The 22,654-nt window shown below is 46.0% G+C and overlaps 1 protein-coding gene across 1 annotated transcript in view; it reads left to right on the top strand.

Moving 5' to 3' along the window:
• TIE1 (tyrosine kinase with immunoglobulin like and EGF like domains 1) overlaps positions 1 to 22,654 on the top strand; it is a 329,526-nt gene that overhangs the window by 82,381 nt on the left and 224,491 nt on the right. Inside the window, exon 2 of the mRNA XM_085602980.1 lies at positions 1,857 to 2,147. Within this exon, the coding sequence (XP_085459106.1) occupies positions 1,857 to 2,147 (291 nt within the window). The remainder of the gene's footprint in view (positions 1 to 1,856; positions 2,148 to 22,654) is intronic.

The raw sequence follows: 22,654 nt of genomic DNA, 5'->3' as shown, positions 1-22,654 counted from the left end.
CCTCTTGACCACGAAATGGGTCTAAGCCTTTTCAGTCTCAATCCATTTTGTTTACAATGTTCAGGGACCTCAGCTCTCATAGTTATACCCCTAAATGTCTTTGAAGTTCATTGTGCCCAAGGGTCCCTGACCCCTGCCTATATCAGTTCTGGATGTCTCCCTCCCAGTGTCATCATTCTCCATTTGATACTGGGGGTCTGGATCCTTAATCACTCAGCAGGAGATGGGTCAGTTGGTTTATAGCACCAGCCCAGGTCTTTTCATCTCCCGGGCTTCTCCTACCCCTACTCTCCAGATGCAGAGCAGCCTGGTGCCATCTCAGCCCCTCCCTGGGTCAAGATCTCTCCCAGCTCCTCTCACCTCGCAGATACAGACAGTCAATCCACATTCAGCAGAGACATACAGAAATGCATAAAGCACAAAACTCAACCACTTTCTAAAAGAGTGGTTTCTGAACACACAGTGACAAAACCACTTTCATAGAAAGATAATTTATGACACTGTGAGTTCATACATACTAAACTTCACCTCTCCATTTTAAACTTAAAGGAAACTAGGCTAGCAAACACAACACCCAGCCTCCCCATTCTGTCCTATGGGCAGGATGGCCTTTCAGCAGTGAAAAACAAAATGGAGTGTTTTTCACTGTCAGGACATAACACACACCTTAGTATATGTCCTGTCTTTTACTTACACTGCACCCTGCCCAGGGGTTACCCGGGACCTACTACAGGGGTGCCCACTGTATACGCAAAAAGGAAAGTAAGGCCTGACAAGTGGTTGCACTTGTCAGGACAACATGCTAACTTAGCAAACTGCACACAGGCCCTACACTGCAGGCCTGAGTTCCCTTCTCCACGCAACTTTGCATTACTCGCCCTGGCACACACAGTGCACATCACTAGGGACTTTACTAGTAAGGCAACCATACCAATCATGGCCAACCAATTACCATTACACTTCACACAGGGAACCCTTGTACTTTGAAACTGATCAGCAGTGGCAAAGTACCCAGAGCAACTAAATTGGCAACTCTATGTCAGGAAAACAGTCTAGGGGGAAAGCAAAAAGTTTAGGGAACTTTAGCCAAAAAGGCTATATTTTCCATATGAAAGTGGATGGAGTCTCTGGTGGTTGGTGGCATCTTCCAGATTGAAATGGATGGAGTCTCTGGTGGTTGGTGGCCTCTTTCATATGCATATGGAAATGGATGGAGTCTCTGGTGGATGTATGTGTCTTCAAAATGGAAGTGGATGGAGTCTCTGATGGTTGGTGGTGTCTTCCATATGGAAGTGGATGGAGTGTCTAATGGTTGGCCGTGTTTTCTGAACAGAGTTGAATGGAGTCTCTGGTGCTTGGCCGTATCTTACATATGGAAATGAATATAATCTCTGGTGTTTGGTCATATTGTCCATACACAGTCTGCGGTGGATGGATATTTCTTTCTTAAGGGAGTAAATGAAATCTCTGGTGGTTGGCCGTATCTTCCATATGAAGTCTGTGGTGGTTGGATGTATCTTGCATAAGGAAGTGAATGAAGTATCTGGTGGTTGGCCGTATCGTCCATATGAGGTCTGTGGTGGATGGATGTGTCTCCACAAGGGAGTGAATGAAGTCTCTGGTGGTTGGCCATATCTTACATATGGAGTCTGTGGTAGATGAATGTTTCTTCCATAAGGGAGTAAATGAAGTTTCTGGGAGTTGGCTGTATCGTCCATATGGAGTCTGTGGTGGATTGATGTGTCTTCCATAAGGGAGTGAATGAAATCTCTGGTGGTTGGCCGTATCGTCCACATGGCGTCTATGCTGGACGGATGTATCCTTCAATCATTCTCTTTCTGTAACTTCCTCATCAGGTGCTGTGTTAGACGTCGTGCTAATTTCTCATACGCCTGCACCACCATCAGATGACACCTACCTGAGGTGTGTGACAGGTCAGCGGGATGGAAAGGACATGCGTCTACAGATCGAGAGGGACAACCAGATCGTCCGCACATCCCCACCTCATCGATTTACCACCACTCAGGAAGGGAACGGAGTCCGAACATTGGGTCTTACCCGCAAGGAGCTGGTGGGAGTCTTCTTCTGCACGGGAAAGAGCTCCATCGAGATGACCAAGGTGCTCTATGTCTATAACAGCCAGCACGGTGAGTTTGCATGCCAAAGGCCCGCTTGCATGGAGTGCCATGACCATGAATCTGTGTGCATTACCTCTAGGCATGCATCTTGTGCCATGAGCATGAGTCTGCATGCATGACCACCCACACCTTTATGTTGTGTTTTGGCCATTCTTCTGAATGCCTGGTCTCTCACACCTGCTTATTTGGCCCCAGTTACATGTTTGAATACATGATCCCCACCATACACCTATTGTACCATGTTTATGAGTCTGAAAGCTCAGACGTGCATGGGTTTGCACAACTCAATCCCCAGACCTGCACATGGTGCCATAGGTGGGAATCTGCATGCATTACCCCCACCTGCATGTTAGGTTGTTGGCATGGATTTACATGTGTGACCCCTTACACGTGCACGTTGGGTTGTTGGCATTGATTTACATGTGTTACCCCATACACGTGCACATTGGGTTGTTGGGATGGATTTACATGCATTACCCCATACATGTGCATGTTGGGTTGATGGCATGGATTTACATGCATGACCAACACACGCACGTTGGGTTGTTGGCATGGATTTACATGCATGACCCCCTGCACGTGAACGTTGGGTTGTTGCCATGGATTTACATGTGTGACCCCTTACACATGCATGTTGGGTTGCTGCCATGGGCTTACATACGTGACCCCTTACACATGCACATTGGGCTGTTGGAATGGATTTACATGCGTGGCCCCCTACACGTGCATGTTGGGTTGTTGGTATGACTTTACATGCGGGACCCCCTACAAGTGCACGTTGTGTTGTTGGTATGGATTTACATGTGTGACCCTTTGCACGTGCACATTGGGTTGTTGGTATGGATTTACACACATGACCCCATACATGTGCACATTGGGTTGTTGGCATGGATTTACATTGACCCTCCACAACTGCACTTTACATTCTGGGCAAGACTCTGGATGCCTCGTCAGCCAGATCTGTATATTGCGCTCTGGGTATGTGTCTGAATGGAATATGCCACGTTAAATCATATGCTTTTTCAACGCATGCCATTACAAAGCGGTCATTACAACGACCACATTGTTACATTGCATGCCATTACAGCGCAAGTCGGGTGCTGGGTTTTGGAATATTATAATTTTCTATTCCAACTCCAGTTTGCGCAACAGTAGGGAAGGTGTTGGATTTTAAATCCAACAACTTCTGACCACTACAGCAAGTCGTTGTTCCGACTTGCGTTGTAATGGCATGCGATGTAACAACGCGGTCATTGTAATGATTGCGCTGTAATGGCATGCGTTGTGTCGCATGCGTGGTAAACAATGTTTACCGTCTGAATGAATGACCCCCACCTGCATTATGGCCAAAGCGGTGGAAAATCCTTGATGGACAGGAAGGGAGTCTTCGGAACAAGTCTGACGTGCATGGAATTCGCAGCAGTCAGAGGTGCACAAGCTCTGGGGTAAAATGTGGCATTTAAGGTGGCGAAGACCGCAGGGTGCCTGATGTGCCCGAGTGTGGAAACACCCTGCTGGGTGGAACGTGGAAAATCAAGTTACAACCTAGAGTCCCCTGACATGCCACAGTCTTCAGTTCCTGCAAACGACATTCAACAGCATTGAGACTGTTCTTTACTTTGTATCACTAATTACTATTTTTTTTAGGAAATCAAAGCATGTTTATTACATTAAGCAAACAACAGCAACTCATCAAGCATTAGCAAAGTCCATAGGCCAGGTGTTGGCCGCCAGCCTTTTGGTAATTCTAGTTTTGTTTTCTCCAGGTTTTTGCAAAATGCTATGGTTTGGGAAGCTTCTGGGCCTTCATCCATCTAAAAAAGCATTGGCTAAGAGCAAAGACGTTTTCTGGGCTCAAAAAAGCACACATTACCATAATACTCACCCGCGCTGAAGGGAACTACTTTGTGTGCGGCTTGTGGCAGAGCAGCATGATGTAACTCATGGTGAACTCAGCCAATGACTGTAGTGAGCTCACGCATTGCCCCTGATGCATGCAGGGGGTGGATGAAAGAAAAATGTGAATGCCACAACCACAGACTATTGGATGGCATCTGGCTCAACCCACCCACCCCCATATGTAACTATATTATACACATAATTTTAGAGAAATCAAAATGTTTTGGCTAACACACACTTAAAGAAGCTAATGGGTCTGTCAATTGGCTGCCCGCCTCTTGCCTTTGAGAAAGAAGACAAGAAAGAAATAAGGCATAAAATAAAGAAAGAAGAAAAAGAAAGAAAATTGAAAGAAAGATGGAGGGAGTGTAAGAAAGAAGGAAAGAAAGAAGATGAGAAGACAACAAGGAAACAAGAGGGAAAGAAATAAAGCAGAAAGGAATGAAAGAAGACAAGAAAGAAGAAAGGAAAAATGAAAGACGAAGGAAAGAAGAAAAACAAAGAAAAAAACAAGAAAGAATGATAGAAAGAGAGAAAAAAGAAAGAAAGCAGAAAAGGAGAAGAGAACGGAATTAAACAGAAAAAAAGAAGGAAGGTAAGAAGGAAAAATGAAGGAAAGAAAGTAGGATGGCAAGAAAGAAAGAAGGAAAAAGAAAGAAGAAAATAAGAAAGAAAAAAGACAAGGAAAGGCACGAAAAGAAAGAAAGAAGGCAATGAAAGAAGGAAGTCAAAAAAAGAAGGAAAAGAGAGGAAAGAGAGAAGAAAGAGAAAAACTAGGAGAGAGAAAGAACACAAAAGGAGTAAAGAAAATAGAAAAAAAGGCAAAAAACAGGCATGAAATAGCAAGTAAGAGGCAAGGAAACAAGGCAAGGAAAGACAGCAAGAAAGAATACAAGGAAAAATGAGGAAAAAATAAGTAAAGAAAAAAGAAAGAAGGTGAGTAAGAAAGAAAAAGCAAGGAAAGAAAGAAGACAAAAAGAAGGAAAGAAAGTAAGAAGGACAGAAAGAATGAAAGCAAAAGGAAGAAAAATGAAATAAAGAAGAAAATAAAGAAAGAAAGCAATGAGGATAGAAAGAAAGCAATAAGGAAATACCAACAGGGTTTCAACGATAGAGAACACCCATGAGCTCAAATTCAGAGTTTGTGCAAACTGCTGTTTGTATTACTGTTGTCTTTTAAAAGGGTCTGTTTTCCACAAATGTTTCAAACCAGTAAAATAGCAGCAGTCCAAAAAACAACATTTTCAGGAGACTGGAACCGATAAGGCTGGAATGTGCCCTGTACTTCAAAAACATCTTTCAATCACATGAGGCCTAAACACAAAGACAACACTAAAGTAATTATAAAGTAGAAGCAAAAACACTGGGCGAAGAGAACTACTTTGTGTGCGGATGTGCTCCTTGTGAGAGAGCAAGTTGCAGTCACTCAAAGTGAAGTTAGCCAGTGGCTGAAGTAGTCTGACCCACAGGGGCGTAACACAGGCCCCCGCATCCCCCACGGTGCGGGGGGGCCTCCCAGCTGCAGGGGGCCCCTCAGCACAGTGTTCGGGTCTGAGCGCTCCAGATAAAATCCAGAGCAGGGGCCCCTCTGTGTACATTGCGGGGGGCCCCTTAAACTTTCGTTACCCCACTGCTGACCCACTGCCCCATGCTACATGTAGTGGACAAAAGCACAATGTAAATGACACAACAGACACTTGATTGGCGAGAGGTGGCTGAAAGCCCCTTTAAGTAAGCATATTATACAACTACTTTTAGTGAAATCAAAAGGTCTTGACTAATGCCAGACCTAGAAATGTCCAGAAGTAGGTAAATGCTGAGGCTATGTCACTGTTGTGCATGCCGTCATTAGGAGGGTCATATGACCTTCAGGTGACAGAGCTGTTTATGGTCTACTAGAGGTACCACCACTGATGGGAATAGTCCAAGAGAAGCGTGGTCCCAGATGATGTGTGGCCGTTTTGCCTGTCAGTCTGCCTGGGGTGAGAGGGTGATTGGCTAGGCCATCGGATGGGCATGTCCGAAGTCTGTCTCAGTAAGTTCTGTACGCATTGAGTGTTCGAGGCTGGAGTAGAGGTTGCCTCTATGAGGTGGAGCTTCTCACCTGTGGTGAGTCAGTGCATGGCAGGTTCATCCTAGTCCTCTTGCTGGCGGATGTAGTCACGGGTCAGGAGGCTGGAGGGAGTAGATTGCAGGATTGGGCTATGAGCCCAATAACAAACATCACCCTGGAAAATCAGGAGACCTACTGATTCCACCTGTGATGCATGTAAGTACTGGAGCCACTGCGGCTGCATATGGGTTCTTTACAGGGCACGATCCTCCAAAGAGTGATCCCTTCGTCAGGACCTAGTTATGCATAACTAGGTCCTGACGAAATCCACGATACCTCTCTTGGTCTATAGGCTGAAACATGTAGACCTGTCCTCGTCCATTACCTGCAGTTATAAATTATCACTGTTTTTTAGGTCTCGCCTAGGCAGCGCGCATGCGCTGCCCTAGGAGAGGGCCTTTAGCAATCGGTCTTCACTTTTCAAGCACTTATCAAGCACTCGCAATCGTGCTTGTGGCGGCATCCAACTTGAGGGAGCGAGCAGCGGCGCGCTGTTTGTAATTAACATGGCCGCGCAGCTGTTCGCTCCCGCAAGGTGGATGCCGCCACAAGCACGAGTGCGAGTGCTTGAAAAGTGAAAGCAGTGGTCTTCCCTCACCTCCCTTGAGATGTATCCTTGTACCTAATTTGGTGACATTTAGATTACTAAATGTTGTAACACCAGCTTCAGCATGCAATCATCATGCGTGATTAATCAATTAATTGCACGCGATCATCATGCGCGATTAATCAATCAATCTCCCCATGGTCCCCCTGTTTACTAAAAACGGGGTGCTAAGGAACATTGACATGTACTATAAGAAGGGACCACCTCATTAAATCTGTTTTGTGTTTCTAATATTTGGCCTCGTTCTGATCTCCCATGTTCCCCCTTCAAGATCCTCCTCTCCTTCCGCATTCTGCCAGCACCCTCCTACCCATTAGTCGTCCACCACCATCATCATGTCCACCACCACCACCACGTCCACCACCACCACGCCCACCACCAACACCACGTCTGCCACCACGTCCAACACCACCATGTCCGCCACCACCACCACCACGCCCACCACCACGCCCACCACCACCACCACATCCACCACCACCATGTCCACCACCACCACGTCAACCACCACCACCACGTTCACCACGTCCCCACCACCACCCCACCACCACCATGTCCACCACCACCATGTCCACCAACACCACCATCACCACGTCCACCACCACTATTTCCACCACCATCACCACCACATCCACCACCACCACCACATCCACTATGTCCACCACCACATCCACCACCACGACCACCACCACCACCATGTCCACCACCTCCATGTCCACCACCACCACCATGTCCACCACCACATCCACCATCACCACGTCCACCACCACCACCACCATGTCCACCACCACCATGTCCACCACCACCACCACCACCACATCCACCACCACCATGTCCACCACGTCCACCACCACGTCCACCACCATGTCCACCACCACCATGTCCACCAGCACCACGTCCACCACCACAACGTCCACCACCACCACCACGTCCACTACCACCACCACCACATCCACCACCACCACCACATCCACCACGTCCACCTCCACATCCACCACCACCACCACGTCCACCACGTCCACCACCACCACCATGTCCACCACCACATCCACCACCACCACGTCCACCACCACCACCACGTCCACCACCACCACATCCACAACCACCACGTCCACTGCCACCACCACGTCCACCACCACCACGTCCACCATCACCATGTCCACCACGTCCACCACCACGTCCACCACCATGTCCACCACCACCACATCCACCAGCACCAAGTACACCACCACAACATCCACCACCACCACCACCACATCCACCACGTCCACCACCACCATGTCCACCACCACCACATCCACCGCCACCATGTCCACCACCACCACCACCATGTCCACCACCACATCCACTGCCACCACATCCACCACGTCCACCACCACATCCACCACCACAATCACCACATCCACCACCACCACGTCCACCACCACCCCCACATCCACCACCACCACCACGTCCACCACCACCACGTCCACCACCATGTCCACCATTACCACCACGTCCACCACCACCACATCCACCACCACGTCAAGGGTGCGAGAAGATGGGAATAGGGGCTAGAAGTATTACAGCAGACCCAAGATACATTTTGAAGAGGCGCAATGTCACAGGGGCTTCTGTAAAAGTACTTGCAGCATCTCTACCTCACAGTGGCATACCTGCACGAGCCACTCACTCAAAACAGGCATTGGCATAGCCAATAGGTCTCGCCTTTGGGACCTTATAAGTGTTTAGCCATGCAACACTTGATGTTGTTGCACCAAGGATATTGTGCTGGATAACTAAACACTTTTAAGGTCCCAAAGGCAAGACCTATTGGCTATGCCAATGCTGGTTAATCCTGGTCCCAGGAACGAGTCAATAAAGTCATTTGTTTTGCACCTGGTAGCTAGCTTTAACATCACTACCCTCACAGTTTATATACATTTGTTTGCGCTGCGTCCTCTACCCAACCTGATATCTTTCTACTCATTGTAGGATTCAGTATATCCTAAAAATTAGGAATGAAACATCCCTGAGCTCCTCCCTCTCAGAGAGGGGGTTATAGCCCATGGTGGGACTAGGTTTTCCGGTCACGAGGAGAATCCCAATGATGAAGCATGCCACCAAGGATGGGTGAGGGATTTTGTCCTAACCAAAGGGTCTCCCCACCAGCAGCATGAGATAATCTCTGGTTCTTCTATGTTTGGCAATTTAGACCCAAGGGTTTTTCAGTGTTTATCATCCTTGAGTGCCACCAGAAGCCATGTACATCCTTGGGTGCCACCAGAAGAGTGTACATCCTTGGGTGCCACCAGAAGCTGTGTACATCCTTGGGTGTGACAGAAGCTGTGTACATCCTTGAGTACCACCAGAAGCATGTACATCCTTGGGTGCCACCAGAAGCCATGTCCACCTTGAATGCCAATCGAAGCTGTGTACATCCTCGAATGACCCCAGAAGCCGCGTACATCCTCGAGTGCCACCAGAAGCCGTGCACATCCTTGAGTGCCACAAGAAGCCATGCACATCCTTGAGTGCCACCAGAAGCGTGTACATCCTTGGGTCCCACCAGAAGCTGCGTATATCCTCGAGTGCCACCAGAAGCTGTGTACATTCTTTGGTGCCACCAGAAGCCGTATACATCCTTGAGTGCCACCAGAAGCCGTGTACATCCTTGAGTACCACCAGAGGCCATGTACATCCTTGAGTGCCACCAGAAGCCGTGTACATCCCGAGTGCCACCAGAAGCCATATATATCGCTGGTTTCCACAGAAGCAGTGTACATCCTTGGGTGTCACTGGGAGCCAGTCGGGGGGGCATGCGGGTAAGGCAGAACATCCACGGATCCTACAAAAGGCCAGTGACATCCTTCAAAAAAGCCCCACCAGGGCTTGTTCGTGTCTCACAACTGCCATATGGCAGGAGGGTGGGTGAATGCAGAGCACATGAAACTTACTGAAGATCTGTGGAGGACGAGTCAAAACACCAAATGAAGTTGAGGCATCAGCCAAACAATATAACAAATGGCTGGAAACAGAATCAAATCAAGTAGCCCCCGTAAGGATGGTTAAATAAAGCGACAAAATCCCTCCGCCCCTTGGTTCTAATTGGACCTTAGCAAATGTAATCAAAACTGCAATAAACAGGAAAGAAAATAGAGAACAAACTGCAAAGAGGAAGAGGAGGAAAAATACAAACAACATATAGCCATATATAAAGATCGTATCTTAAAAACCAAGGCGGAATATTTCACGAAGAAGATTGAGAAAGGCAAAGACTCAACTAAACTACTTTTTCGAACAATCACGGCGCTAAGAAGCAATTGCAACAAAAAAATCTCTGGCTGCTACTCAATCTTTTTGGAATTCACTGGCAGATGTCTTCTTAAAAAGAGTAGAAACAATCTTTAAAAACGTCTCAAATTCTAAACCATTGCCTACTATATTATCTGTCAATAAGAGCAATCAACCCTTTGATGCATCCAAAATTATGACAAAATGTATTGCTCCATCAATAGAAGACATTAGAAACCTATTGGAAACCGCTAATTCTGACTCGCCATATGACCCCTGCCCACCTAACATAACTGAGCTGGCAGCAGAATCCATTGCGTCTAAACTAACGCCTATTTACCAAGCCATGTGTGAAACAGGCAACTTCCCAAATAGTTGGAAAAAGCAGCCTTGATTCCTCTTCTAAAAAAAGCTTCACTTGACCAGCCTGACCCATGCAATTATCGTCCAATTTCCCGTCTCCCACTACCAGCTAAAATAGCTGAAAAGTTTTTGAATGACCAGCTGGTAACCTTTATTGAGTCTAACAAACTCTTAGACAGTACCCAATTTTGTTCCCGGAAGGGCCACAGCACCGAGAGAGCTTTGCTCAAGGAAACCAAAGAGATCAGGCAGGTTCTAGATCAAGGAAAAGGGGCAGCCCTTGTCCTGCTTGATCTCTCAGCGGCTTTTGACACTGTTAATCATGAATTATTACTAAGTCGGTTAGCAACCTGTGGAGTCACAGGCTTGGCCTGGAAACTGTTAAAATCCTATTTAATGGATCGGGAGCAAAAAGTAAAGTTGGAGAATTTTGCTTCCCATCCTTTTTCCCTTCCATGTCGAGTCCCGCTAGGGTCCTCGTGAAGCCCTTCTCTTTTTAACATGTCCCCTCATTAGCAGATCTGATAAGAAGCTTTGGATTCTCTCTTACATCCTATGCTGACAACACCCAAATTGTAGTCTCCACAGGAAAAAATGATGCTGGCACAGGAATTAGATTTCATGATTGCATGCTGGCTGTCCACGATTGGATGGACAGCAACTGCCTTAAACTAAACGCAGAAACACAGAAGTCCTGCTCTTTGGACCACAATAGTCCTTTTGGGGTCCATCAGCCTGGCCCAATCTCCTCTCCAGTGGAAAAGGTTAGCAATTTGGGAGTGATCATTGACAATAAACTCAATTTTACGGATCATGTAAATAAGCTTACTTCATCCACGTTTAGCACCCTTAGAATAATTTAAAAAGCTCTGCCTTTTATACCTCCTAATTTGCAAAAGACATTAGTTACTTCTTTAATCCTGTCTGTTGCAACAGTCTGCTTCTCACGACTCACAAGCACGATATAAATAAACTTCAGGTCCTGCAAAACGCTGCGGCTAGACTTTTGTTGAAAATTTCCAAACTTTGCTCAGTGTCCCAAGAACTAAAAAGTCTGCATTGGCTTCCAAACAAAGAATCCCCTTGAAGGTGCTATGTCTGGCTTACAAGGCATTTCATGATCTCAGTCCTGATTTTTTGAACCAGAGTTTCAAACTTCATCTCCCTATCAGAAATCTTCGCTCAGCAAATGCAGAACTATTCGCATTGCCAAGATTTAAACAAGTACGATGGGGCGGAGAGATCGTTGTGCTTGAAGCATCCAAAGCGTGGAACATACTCCCTCTCTGCATACAAACAGCCCCTTGTCTCCTTGCTTTAAAGAAAGCTGTAAAGACCTGGTTATTCAGGTTTTGGTCACTTTTTGCAGTCCTTTGATACTCGCAGCTTGAACTGAATAGCACTTAGACGCCTCTGGGTCGTAATGCGCTTTATAAATCCAGCTAACATGACATAACACCTCACGTCCTGTGGTCAATGGAGCAAGAAAAATATCCATGTGCCCATTACTGCACATTCCACAGTAAAAAGCATGATTCACGACAAAAGCTACATTGGCAAAGCCAATGCACAGGGATCGACAGAGTGGGAGCTGGAGATGGGCAGAGGAACCAGGCCCTAGTTTGTCTGCAGGTCAACGTGACTCCAGGTACATAAAAGGTGCAGCAGACAACGACACATACACAACTCAAGAAGACTAGTGATGCTCCCATGGCATTATGGGCTGCCTCATGTGGGCTCTGGTGACACGCTGTCAACAGTGGGGGTTATAGACACCCAGATGTGTCAGTGGCATCTGAAGACCGCCTTGCACCCAAATCAGGATGACGAAGCAGGGCTAGCGACAGGCCAAAGACATGACAGGCCTGGTCCGGGTCCATCAGAGGAGGGTGGATACCCCCTCAGGAGGGGGAAGTGCCTCAACAAAGGCCCGTCTCACCTCTGCCATGTCCATCACAGGAGTCCCCCTCACCTCTGCCATACCCATCAGAGGGGGCTGCGGACCCACTCAGAAGGCGGAAGTGCCTCAACAGAGCCGCCTCTCACCTCTGCCATGTCCATCACTTCTTCCATGCCCATCAGAGGGGGCTGTAGACCTCCACAGAAGGCTGAGGGGCCTCAACAGAGCCCCCCTCTCACCTCTGACATTTCCATCAGATGGGGCTGCGGACCCCTTCAGAAGGCTGATGTGCCTCGACAGAGTCACCCCCACCTCTGCCATGTCCATCAAAGGGGGCTGCGGACCGCCCCAGGAGGCGGAAGTGTCTCAACAGAGCCCCCCTCTCACCTCTGCCATGTCCATCAGAGGAGTCCCCCTCTCTCCTCTCCCATGTCCATCAGAGGGGGCTGCAGACCCCCTCAGAAGGTTGAGGTGCCTCGACAGTGCCACCCCTCACCTCTGCAATGTTCACCAGTGGGGGCTGCGGACCCCCTCAGAAGGCTGAAGGGCCTCAACAGAGCCCCCCTCTCACCTCTGACATGTCCATCAGAGGGGGCTGCGGACCCCTTCAGCAGGCTGAGGTGTGTCGACAGAGTCCCCCCACCTCTGCCATGTCCATCAGAGGGGGCTGCGGGCCCCCTCAGAAGGTGGAAGTGCCTCAACAGAGCCCCCCTCTCATCTCTGCCATGTCCATCAGAGGAGTCCCCTCTCTCCTCTGCCATGTCCATCAGAGGGGGCTGCAGACCCCCTCAGAAGGCTGAGGTGCCTCAACACAGCCCTCCATCTCACCTCTGCCATGCCCATCAGAGGAGAACGCAGACCCCTCAGAAGGCTCAGGTGCCTCGACAGAGCCACCCTCACCTCTGTCATGTCCATCAGAGGAGACCGCAGACCCCTCAGAAGGCTGAGGCGCCTTGACAGAGCCCCTCCTCCCCTCTGCCATGTCCATCAGAGGAGACCGCAGACCCCTCAGAAGGCTGAGGCGCCTTGACAGAGCCCCTCCTCCCCTCTGCCATGTCCATCAGAGGAGACCGCAGACCCCTCAGAAGGCTGAGGTGTCTCGACAGAGTCCCCTCACCTCTGCCATGTCCATCAGAGGGGGCTGCGGGCCCCCTCAGAAGGTGGAAGTGCCTCAACAGAGCCCCCCTCTCACCTCTGCCATGTCCATCAGAGGAGTCCCCTCTCTCCTCTGCCATGTCCATCAGAGGGGGCTGCAGACCCCCTCAGAAGGCTGAGGCTCCTCGACAGAGCCACCACTTACCTCTGCCATGTTCACCAGTGGGGGCTGCGGACCCTCTCAGAGGGCTGAGGCGCCTCGACAGAGCCCCCCTCACCTCTGCCATGTCCATCAGAGGGGACTGAAACCCCCCCAGAAGGCTGAGGTGCCTCGACTGAGTCTCCCTGTCACCTCTGCATTAGCTCTTTACAGATCTCCTGAAGCACCCGGGCATTCAAGGCTCTTTCCTATACAGTGAACTTTCAATCTAACTTTTTGCAGAGGGGATGCATGGAGACAGTCCCTTACTTCATGCAGTACTCAGTATCCATCAATAGAGTGACTCTGTATCCATGGTGGACAGTTCCTTACTTCCTGCAGGACTCAGTATCCATGGAGAGTTCCTTACTTCCTGCAGGACTCAGTATCCATGGAGAACAGTTCTTTACTTCCTGCAGGACTCAGTATCCACGGAGACAGTGTCTTACTTCCTGAAGGAGTCAATATCCATGGAGTACAGTTCCTTACTTCCTGCAGGACTCATTATCCATGTAGAGTCCCTTACTTCCTGCAGGACTTCGTATCCATGGAGACAGTTCTTTACTTCCTGCAGAACTCAGTATCCATGGAGACAGTCCCTTACTTCCTGCAGGACTCAGTATCCATGGAGACAGTCCCTTACTTCCTGCAGGACTGTCCCTTGCAGCATCTCATGGGACATCTGGTGTGACCCTCCTTGTGTAAGGGGGTGCTGCAAGGACTCTTCATGTGTAAGGGGGGTTGTAGTGTAGCGATTCGGTATCGCGCGCCATGTTAGAGTGTAAGGCGCGCGATGCCTTTTCTAGATGTTATGTATTGTGTACCTTTGAAATGTAGCTCGGGGCATGGCGTTCTTCTTCGTGGACATTCGAATGGCATTTTAGCAGTTGCCGTTCGGACGTCTAACTGAGGGGACGCTCTTGCTGCGGGTGGAGTGTATTTCCACGGATTTAAATAAACCAAGTTTACTCACCGCGCTTCTGCAACTTGTTTCATCTGGCGACGATCGGGATTTACTCCACCCGTCGAACCACGCGGATTTTGGTGAATTTCGGCACGCTCCCTGTGCGAAGTTTCAGCGCCGTCGATGTGGATGCCATCAAGTTAGGACTTCGTCGATCGCCTCTTGGGTAATGAAAGAACATCCAGAGGTAAATTAAAAGAGGTTTTAATTGGGCGTTCCTCATTCATCGATGGTTGGGAGCTCATTGTGTCCCCGCGCATGCGCATATCTACCGAACCATTCCTCCAAGTGACGTCGACACGTTAATAACGTGACGCCATCTTGGATTGGGATAAACTTTTGCAACTCTACCGGCTTAAAGGGTGAATCGGCTGCTGCCTGCCTGCGTGTTGCATCTCGACGACACGCACGTCATAATTGGTACAAAGCAGGCGTTTCATGTTAGCAGCGCATCGCTAGTCTTTTTGAAGAGACTATTTGCTGGATTTTATTTATTCGGTGTATATTTCAAGGATACACACATCATTATTTTTTTTATTTTTTTTTAAAAGAGAAGAGAGCATTATATATTCAGAAGAGTTGGAGTACATTTTCACAGTTGATTATTTAAAAAAAAAAAAAAAAGACTTTCATGAGCTTATACCAACACATTACATAATTCAACGTCCATACTGATCCATTTTAGGATTACTTGTGTGACATTTGGTGAATAAGCGTTCAGGATAAGAAATGTCTTCAAACAATCAACAACTCGGCCTCAACCTTACTCAACCACCACCATTTTTAAGCAAGCCTGGTAGTCCACCTATTATCTGGATGGAATGGTTTAGGCTTTTTGAGAACCACCTTGTAGCGATAGATGCTGACGGATACTCTCCTGCTCGCAAGTTCGCTATACTTTTTGGGTGCCTGGGTCAGGCGGCTCAAAGAATCTTCGATAGTATCATCCCTATTCCGCCACCAGCTGCACAGTCCTGGGATAATCGTTGGAATGTATATGTAGAGGCCGTGGCTAGACTCAAAAAGCAATTTGAAGATGAACCCAATATTATGCTTGAACGACACAATTTTTTCTCTCGTAAACAGAAGGAAGAGGAGAAAGTGGAAGAGTACATTTCCGCTCTGAGGGTGTTGGCTACTACCTGCGGATTTGGTCCATTATCCGATAACTATATAAGAGACCAGTTTGTTTTCAATTGCGTATCACGTAAAATCAGACAAAGGATCTTGAGTTGTAAAAACCCGCCTTTGTCTGAAGTCATCGAGTTGGCCCTAAGCATTGAACGTTCAACAATTACAAGTAACGTGATACAAGCTGACACTAAAACTGGTATTAATGTTATTGAACCGAAGGTAGATCAAGAAAATACATTAGCGTCAGCTGGAAGCGTGTTCCAAAAATTAATGGATACCCTGTTCGAAGGGATCGTGGGGGTCCAGGCATACTTGGACGACATCCTGATCTATGCTAAGTCTCTTGAGGAACACGATAAAATCTTAAGACAAGTTTTGGCTGTTCTCGAATCCAGAGAAATGACAGTAAGAACAGACAAATGCAAATTCGCGGTGCAGGAATTGGAATATTTAGGACACACGGTGTCCGAGAATGGAATAAAACCCAAATTTTCAGTAATTAGGGCAATTGAAGAGGCTAAAGCTCCGAACGATAAGGACGCTTTGCGTTCGTTCCTGGGGTTGGCGGAATACTACGCTAGGTTTGTACCTAATTATGCCCAGTCTGTAGAGCCTTTGCGTGGATTGCTAAAGAAAGGACATAGTTTCAAGTGGAGTGATGATATGGAGTCAGCATTCAGGAAGGTTAAGAAACTGATCGTTTCTGCCCAAGCCTTGTTCGCATTTAGAGATGATTGTATGTCCACCATAACAGTAGATGCTAGCATGTCTGGGTTAGGGGCAGTACTGAGTCAGAGTGTAAATGGGCGTGAGCAGACCGTGGCATTTGCCTCCAGATCATTGAAACAATGTGAAAGATTATACAGCACAATAGAGAGGGAAGCCCTAGCGTGTGTATGGGCCATACATAAATTCAAAATGTACATTTGGGGGCGGAAATTTGAGTTAGTGACAGACCATAAACCACTAGTGTACATTTTTAATAATATTAATTCTGCTAGCATGTCAGCTAGGCTTATGCGGTTAGTCTCCAAAGTCCAAGAATTTAATTTCTCTGTCAGACACATTCCAGGTGGGAAAAATTTTAGAGCGGACTGCTTATCAAGGTTGTTAATGGATAAGGATGACGAAGATGACGTTTTGGTGGATGATGTGGAATGTGTTGCGGTGGTGGATGCAATTCAAGTGTATGATTCGATATTGTCAGAGAACGCATGGAAAGAGGCATGTGGCAAAGATGCAGTCCTAAAGAAAGTAATTGAGTATTCATCAAGTTCATGGCCTGAACCTAGGAATTTGGGCGGAGATCTTAGAGCTTTTGCTCAAGTGGCAAGTGAGTTGTCAGTTCAAAATGGAGTTGTTCTTCGGGGGGACAGGTTTGTTCCACCGGTTGATCTGCGTGCTGTAATTATAAACAACGCACATTTAGGCCACCTAGGGTCCACGAAGACTGCAATGAAGATTAAGCAGCATTATTGGTGGCCTGCGATAGATTCACAGGCGAAATCCACCATCGATAATTGCCCTGAGTGCTTGTTATCAGATAAGCATTGGCGAACTTTGAAAACCCCGCTCCATCCTACTGAACTTCCGAGTTCCCCTTGGGAAAAAATTGGTCTAGATTTCTCCGGACCGTACTCGGTTCTTAATCAAGATAAAAAATTTATTTTACTAGCGGTGGATTATTTTTCCAAATGGATGTATTATAGTTTCATTGAATCTCCTGATACAGAGTCAACGTTAGCGTTTTTGAGGAATATTTTTTCAATCGAGGGTGCTCCAAAGGTTATTGTCACAGACAATGGCACGCATTTTGTGTCAGAGAAAATGTGTACTTTTTTGGGACAGCTTGATGTAAAACACCTCAAGGTAGCTCTGTATTCCCCGACCTCCAATGGTTTGGTCGAAAGGGGGAATAAGATTGTGAAGGAAAGCATCCAGACCGCCCTGGCGGCGGGCTTGGATGTGAATGCATTTCTGGAGGAAAAATTGTGGAGCTATAATACCTCCCCTCACTGTACAACAGGGGTATCTCCTTTTACATTATTAAGAGGTAGGGAAGCACACACTGTTCTATTTCCATCTTGGTTAAAAGAGAGATCTAATGATAAGAAGATAGATATTAAGGGGAACAACCTTTACAACGCAACTTTTACAACGCACTACCATTACAACGCATTTTTTACAACGCATAATCCATTACAACGCATGACATTACAACGCATGACACTACAACGCATTTTTAAAAACTACCTTTACAACGCATTCCATTACAACGCATACTACCATTACAACGCATACCATTACAACGCATAATATTACACTATACTATCCAACACTTACCCTACTGATGCACCCCCTGGAGTTAGAATAGTAATTTTTACCCTTATACTATCCAACACTTACCCTACTGATGCACCCCCTGGAGTTAGAATAGTAATTTTTACCCCTATACTATCCAACACTTACCCTACTGTTGCACCCCCTGGAGTTAGAATAGTAATTTTTACCCCTATACTATCCAACACTTACCCTACTGATGCACCCCCTGGAGTTAGAATAGTAATTTTTACCCCTATACTATCCAACACTTACCCTACTGATGCACCCCCTGGAGTTAGAATAGTAATTTTTACCCCTATACTATCCAACACTTACCCTACTGATGCACCCCCTGGAGTTAGAATAGTAATTTTTACCCCTATACTATCCAACACTTACCCTACTGATGCACCCCCTGGAGTTAGAATAGTAATTTTTACCCCTATACTATCCAACACTTACCCTACTGATGCACCCCCTGGAGTTAGAATAGTAATTTTTACCCCTATACTATCCAACACTTACCCTACTGATGCACCCCCTGGAGTTAGAATAGTAATTTTTACCCCTATACTATCCAACACTTACCCTACTGATGCACCCCCTGGAGTTAGAATAGTAATTTTTACCCCTATACTATCCAACACTTACCCTACTGTTGCACCCCCTGGAGTTAGAATAGTAATTTTTACCCCTATACTATCCAACACTTACCCTACTGCTGCACCCCCTGGAGTTAGAATAGTAATTTTTACCCCTACACTATCCAACACTTACCCTACTGTTGCACCCCCTGGAGTTAGAATAGTAATTTTTACCCCTACACTATCCAACACTTACCCTACTGTTGCACCCCCTGGAGTTAGAATAGTAATTGTTACCCCTACACTATCCAACACTTACCCTACTGTTGCACCCCCTGGAGTTAGAATAGTAATTTTTACCCCTACACTATCCAACACTTACCCTACTGTTGCACCCCCTGGAGTTAGAATAGTAATTTTTACCCCTATACTATCTAATACTTACCTTAAATGTAATTTAATATTATGCGTTGTAATGGTATGCGTTGTAAAGGTAGTATGCGTTGTAATGGTAATGCGTTGTAAAGGTATTTTTTAAAAATGCGTTGTAGTGTCATGCGTTGTAATGTCATGCGCTGTAATGGATTATGCGTTGTAAAAAATGCGTTGTAAGTGCATGCGTTGTAAAAGTGTGCGTTGTAACGTCATACATCCAGATATTAAGGACGTCACCAAGAAGGTCTGCTCAAAGCAATTACTAATGAAGGAAAATTTTGATAAGAGGTGTCATCTCACAAAAGATGATGTGTTGGTGGGAGATTGGGTCCTAATTAAGAAACCAACTAAAGTAAGAAAAGGGGAATCAAAGTTTTTAAAACCAGAAAGGGTGTGTAAAGTAAGTAAAGGAGCCGCTTTTGTTGGAAGTAGAGGGTGGTGGAACAAGAGGCAACTCGTTAAGGTTTCTGACATGCAAGCCAAGACCTTGTTAGAAAGACAACAAGATAAGGTGCGTGACGACCTTCATTGGGGTCATTGGTTGGAATCGAATGAATTGCATGGGGTTCCATGTACGCGCACCCTGGCTAATGAAGTCCCTAGTTCTCAGGGGTCAAGTATTGTATCTATGGGGGAGTGTTCACGTTCTAGTGTGAATAAAACCTCAACACAGTCTTATGAGAGTACGAGCAGTGTCCACACTTCCAGTGGACGCACTTCTAGGATTCCCAGGCGACTCAAGGATTTTGTTAGGTACTAAGGGAATAGCGTTGTTTAGATATGTATTAATATGGAAAAAAAAATGGAATAATTTTGTCTTTGACAATGTATCTTCTTTGATTTCTGTAAAAGGGGGAAGGTGATGTAGTGTAGCGATTCGGTATCGCGCGCCATGTTAGAGTGTAAGGCGCGCGATGCCTTTTCTAGATGTTATGTATTGTGTGCATGGCGTTCTTCTTCGTGGACATTCGAATGACATTTTAGCAGTTGCTGTTCGGACGTCTAACTGAGGGGACGCTCTTGCTGCGGGTGGAGTGTATTTCCACGGATTTAAATAAACCAAGTTTACTCACCGCGCTTCTGCAACTTGTTTCAGGGGTGCAGCAGGGACTCTCATCTCACGACCTGAGGGTGGTTAGTGACACACAGACTTCTAAGCGCCTGGTGGGTTATTAGTCTGAGGTGGGGTGATTTATGGCCGCTCCGAATCCGGATTTAACTCTCACACTCAAAATTAAGGAGCCATACTTGATGTTTTGTGATCCCGGCCTGCTATGGGGGACCTTTATTATGTGTCTTTTATTTGTAATTAGTGAACAAAGGGAAGTGATCTTTAACCACCCTCTGGTAAATTCAGCCTCCACCTATCCTCTTAATATCAACATAAACATTGTTTTTGGAAAAGAACGCCTTTGTTCCACAATAAACTCACTGAAATCATGCACTGAGTCGCGGAAAGTGGAGCCATACCCGCCCCAACATAGCGCAATTTGAAGCGGTTTTCTGGGGCCAGAGGAAACGGCAGAAACACTGTAATTCTCATTTGTTTAACTCCTGCTGATGATCATAAAACTCACCGACAGTCCACGGTTTACAAGGGTCTCTGAAGCATTCCTGTAACATAAAGGCTGGACACAGGAAGGCTGTTTCTTCTTAAGTTTATTCCATAGAGAATCCCATCCATTACCAGGCAGGCATTATCACCAACTGCTCTGGTTACTTCCATATCTCATTATAGAATCCAGTGACATGGGTACATGACATATGTAAGATTCTGCATATGACATATTACATTTCTACTACTAGTACAATGCAAGTGAGGCAGGCAGTACACCACACACCTCCCTTCTTTACCTAAAAAAAATAACAATAGAGTAAAACAACTTATACATAATCAGAAAGATAAGATGCCCGTTTGCACTTTCTGGATGAACTATGATTTGCACGTCTTTCACCAATCTGTGGAGGAACACAAGAGCTATCCCAGTTTTCATTAGAATCATTGCTTACATTTCCCTTAACTATCATAACTCTATTCATATTCCAAATCTGATGATCTTGTGTTTTTATTGCATTTTTAAACACTTTGATTACTTTGATGGGTTTCATGAATTTGGAAACAGAATTTCCCTTTAAACCTGGGCGTTTAATCATTACTACATCACCCACCTCCACTTTGGTTGTCCTTACAACTTTCTTTAAATAAAAATAACTTTTCCTTTGCTTTGCCTTCTCTTCTTCTTTCCTCTGAATGATAAAATTATCACACTTTTTCTCTTTACCTATACTTAATTCATACTTGTTGACCCATGCAGGCTCCACACTTGTATTAGGAACTCTACCTTGGAACAGTAAGAAAGGAGTCTTCCCAGTGATAGCATGAGGAGACAATCTATATTCCTCAATTTTCTTTACAACTGCACATTTCCAATCTAAAGATAATGACTTTGCTAAAGCAATAGTTTCTTTAATCACTCTGTTAAATCTCTCTACCATACCATTGGCCTTGGGATGATAGAGAGAACAGGTTTTATGTACAATTCTCTTAGAGGAAAGAAAATGTTCCATCTCCTCAGAGACTAGCTGAACCCCATTATCAGCTAATATTGATTCAGGGATCCCTTCCTTTGAAAACAAACTCTTTAAACATCGAATCACATGAGCAGAATCAACAACAGGCAAAAAGAAAACTTCAGGCCACCGTGAAAACATGTTGATCACAACCAACACAAAGGTTTGTGAACCATTATTATGTATCCGACCAAGAATATCTAAGGCAATATCTTGCCAGGGATTAGAGGGACGCCTCCTTAAAACCATAGGTTGAACATGTGCACACTTGGATTTGTCACTCAATGTGCACAGAATACAATCTCGTATTATACGTTCAACTTCCCTATCCATGCCTGGCCACCAATACGGCATGCGCAATCTCTCTTTACTTTATGTTAATCCAGCATGTGAGAAATGAACTAAATCAATGAGCTCCTTCCTAAGGCTGCTAGGAGGAATTAATCTCGTGCCACAAAACAATAGCCCATTGTCCACAGACAACTCATTGCGCATTATCCAAGATTTTTTAGTGGCATCAGATCCCTCCTTGTTGCTGATCCAACCCTTTTGAATAAGGTTCAAAACTTCGTTTAAAGTAGAATCTTGAGCCATTTCATCACACCACCTCTTTTCAGAAATTATTTCTTGATCAATCACACAAACCCATTCATCAGCATCCTGCAATTCTTCTTCTTTAGATAATACTTTGGGTGTAAGGCGAGACAACACATCAGCTACGTTATTATCTACACCCGGAATGTACTTTAGTGCAAAATTGTATTCCTGTAAACCTATAACCTATTTAGTTATCCTACTAGAGGTTGAATCAAGACCCTTCTTGCTAAATATCTCAACCAAAGGCTTGTGATCAGTGCGTACCTCAAAGTCAATGCCCCAAAGAAACTTTTTAAACTTTTTAATTGGACAAAAGACCGCAAGAGATTCTCTCTCTCTACCACTGAATACCTAGTTTCAGGGTCTTTAAGACTGCGTGATAAAAACATTATGGTTTGCATACCCTTCGGGCCTTGCTGTTGCAAAACTGCCCCCAGACCCTTTTCACTGGCATCAGTGATGA

The sequence above is a fragment of the Triturus cristatus genome, chromosome 4_2, assembly GCF_964204655.1.
Source record: "Triturus cristatus chromosome 4_2, aTriCri1.1, whole genome shotgun sequence".
NCBI lineage: Eukaryota > Metazoa > Chordata > Amphibia > Caudata > Salamandridae > Triturus > Triturus cristatus.
The sequence above is the reverse complement of the archived record's forward strand: the minus strand, read 5'-3'. Positions and strand labels throughout refer to the sequence as shown.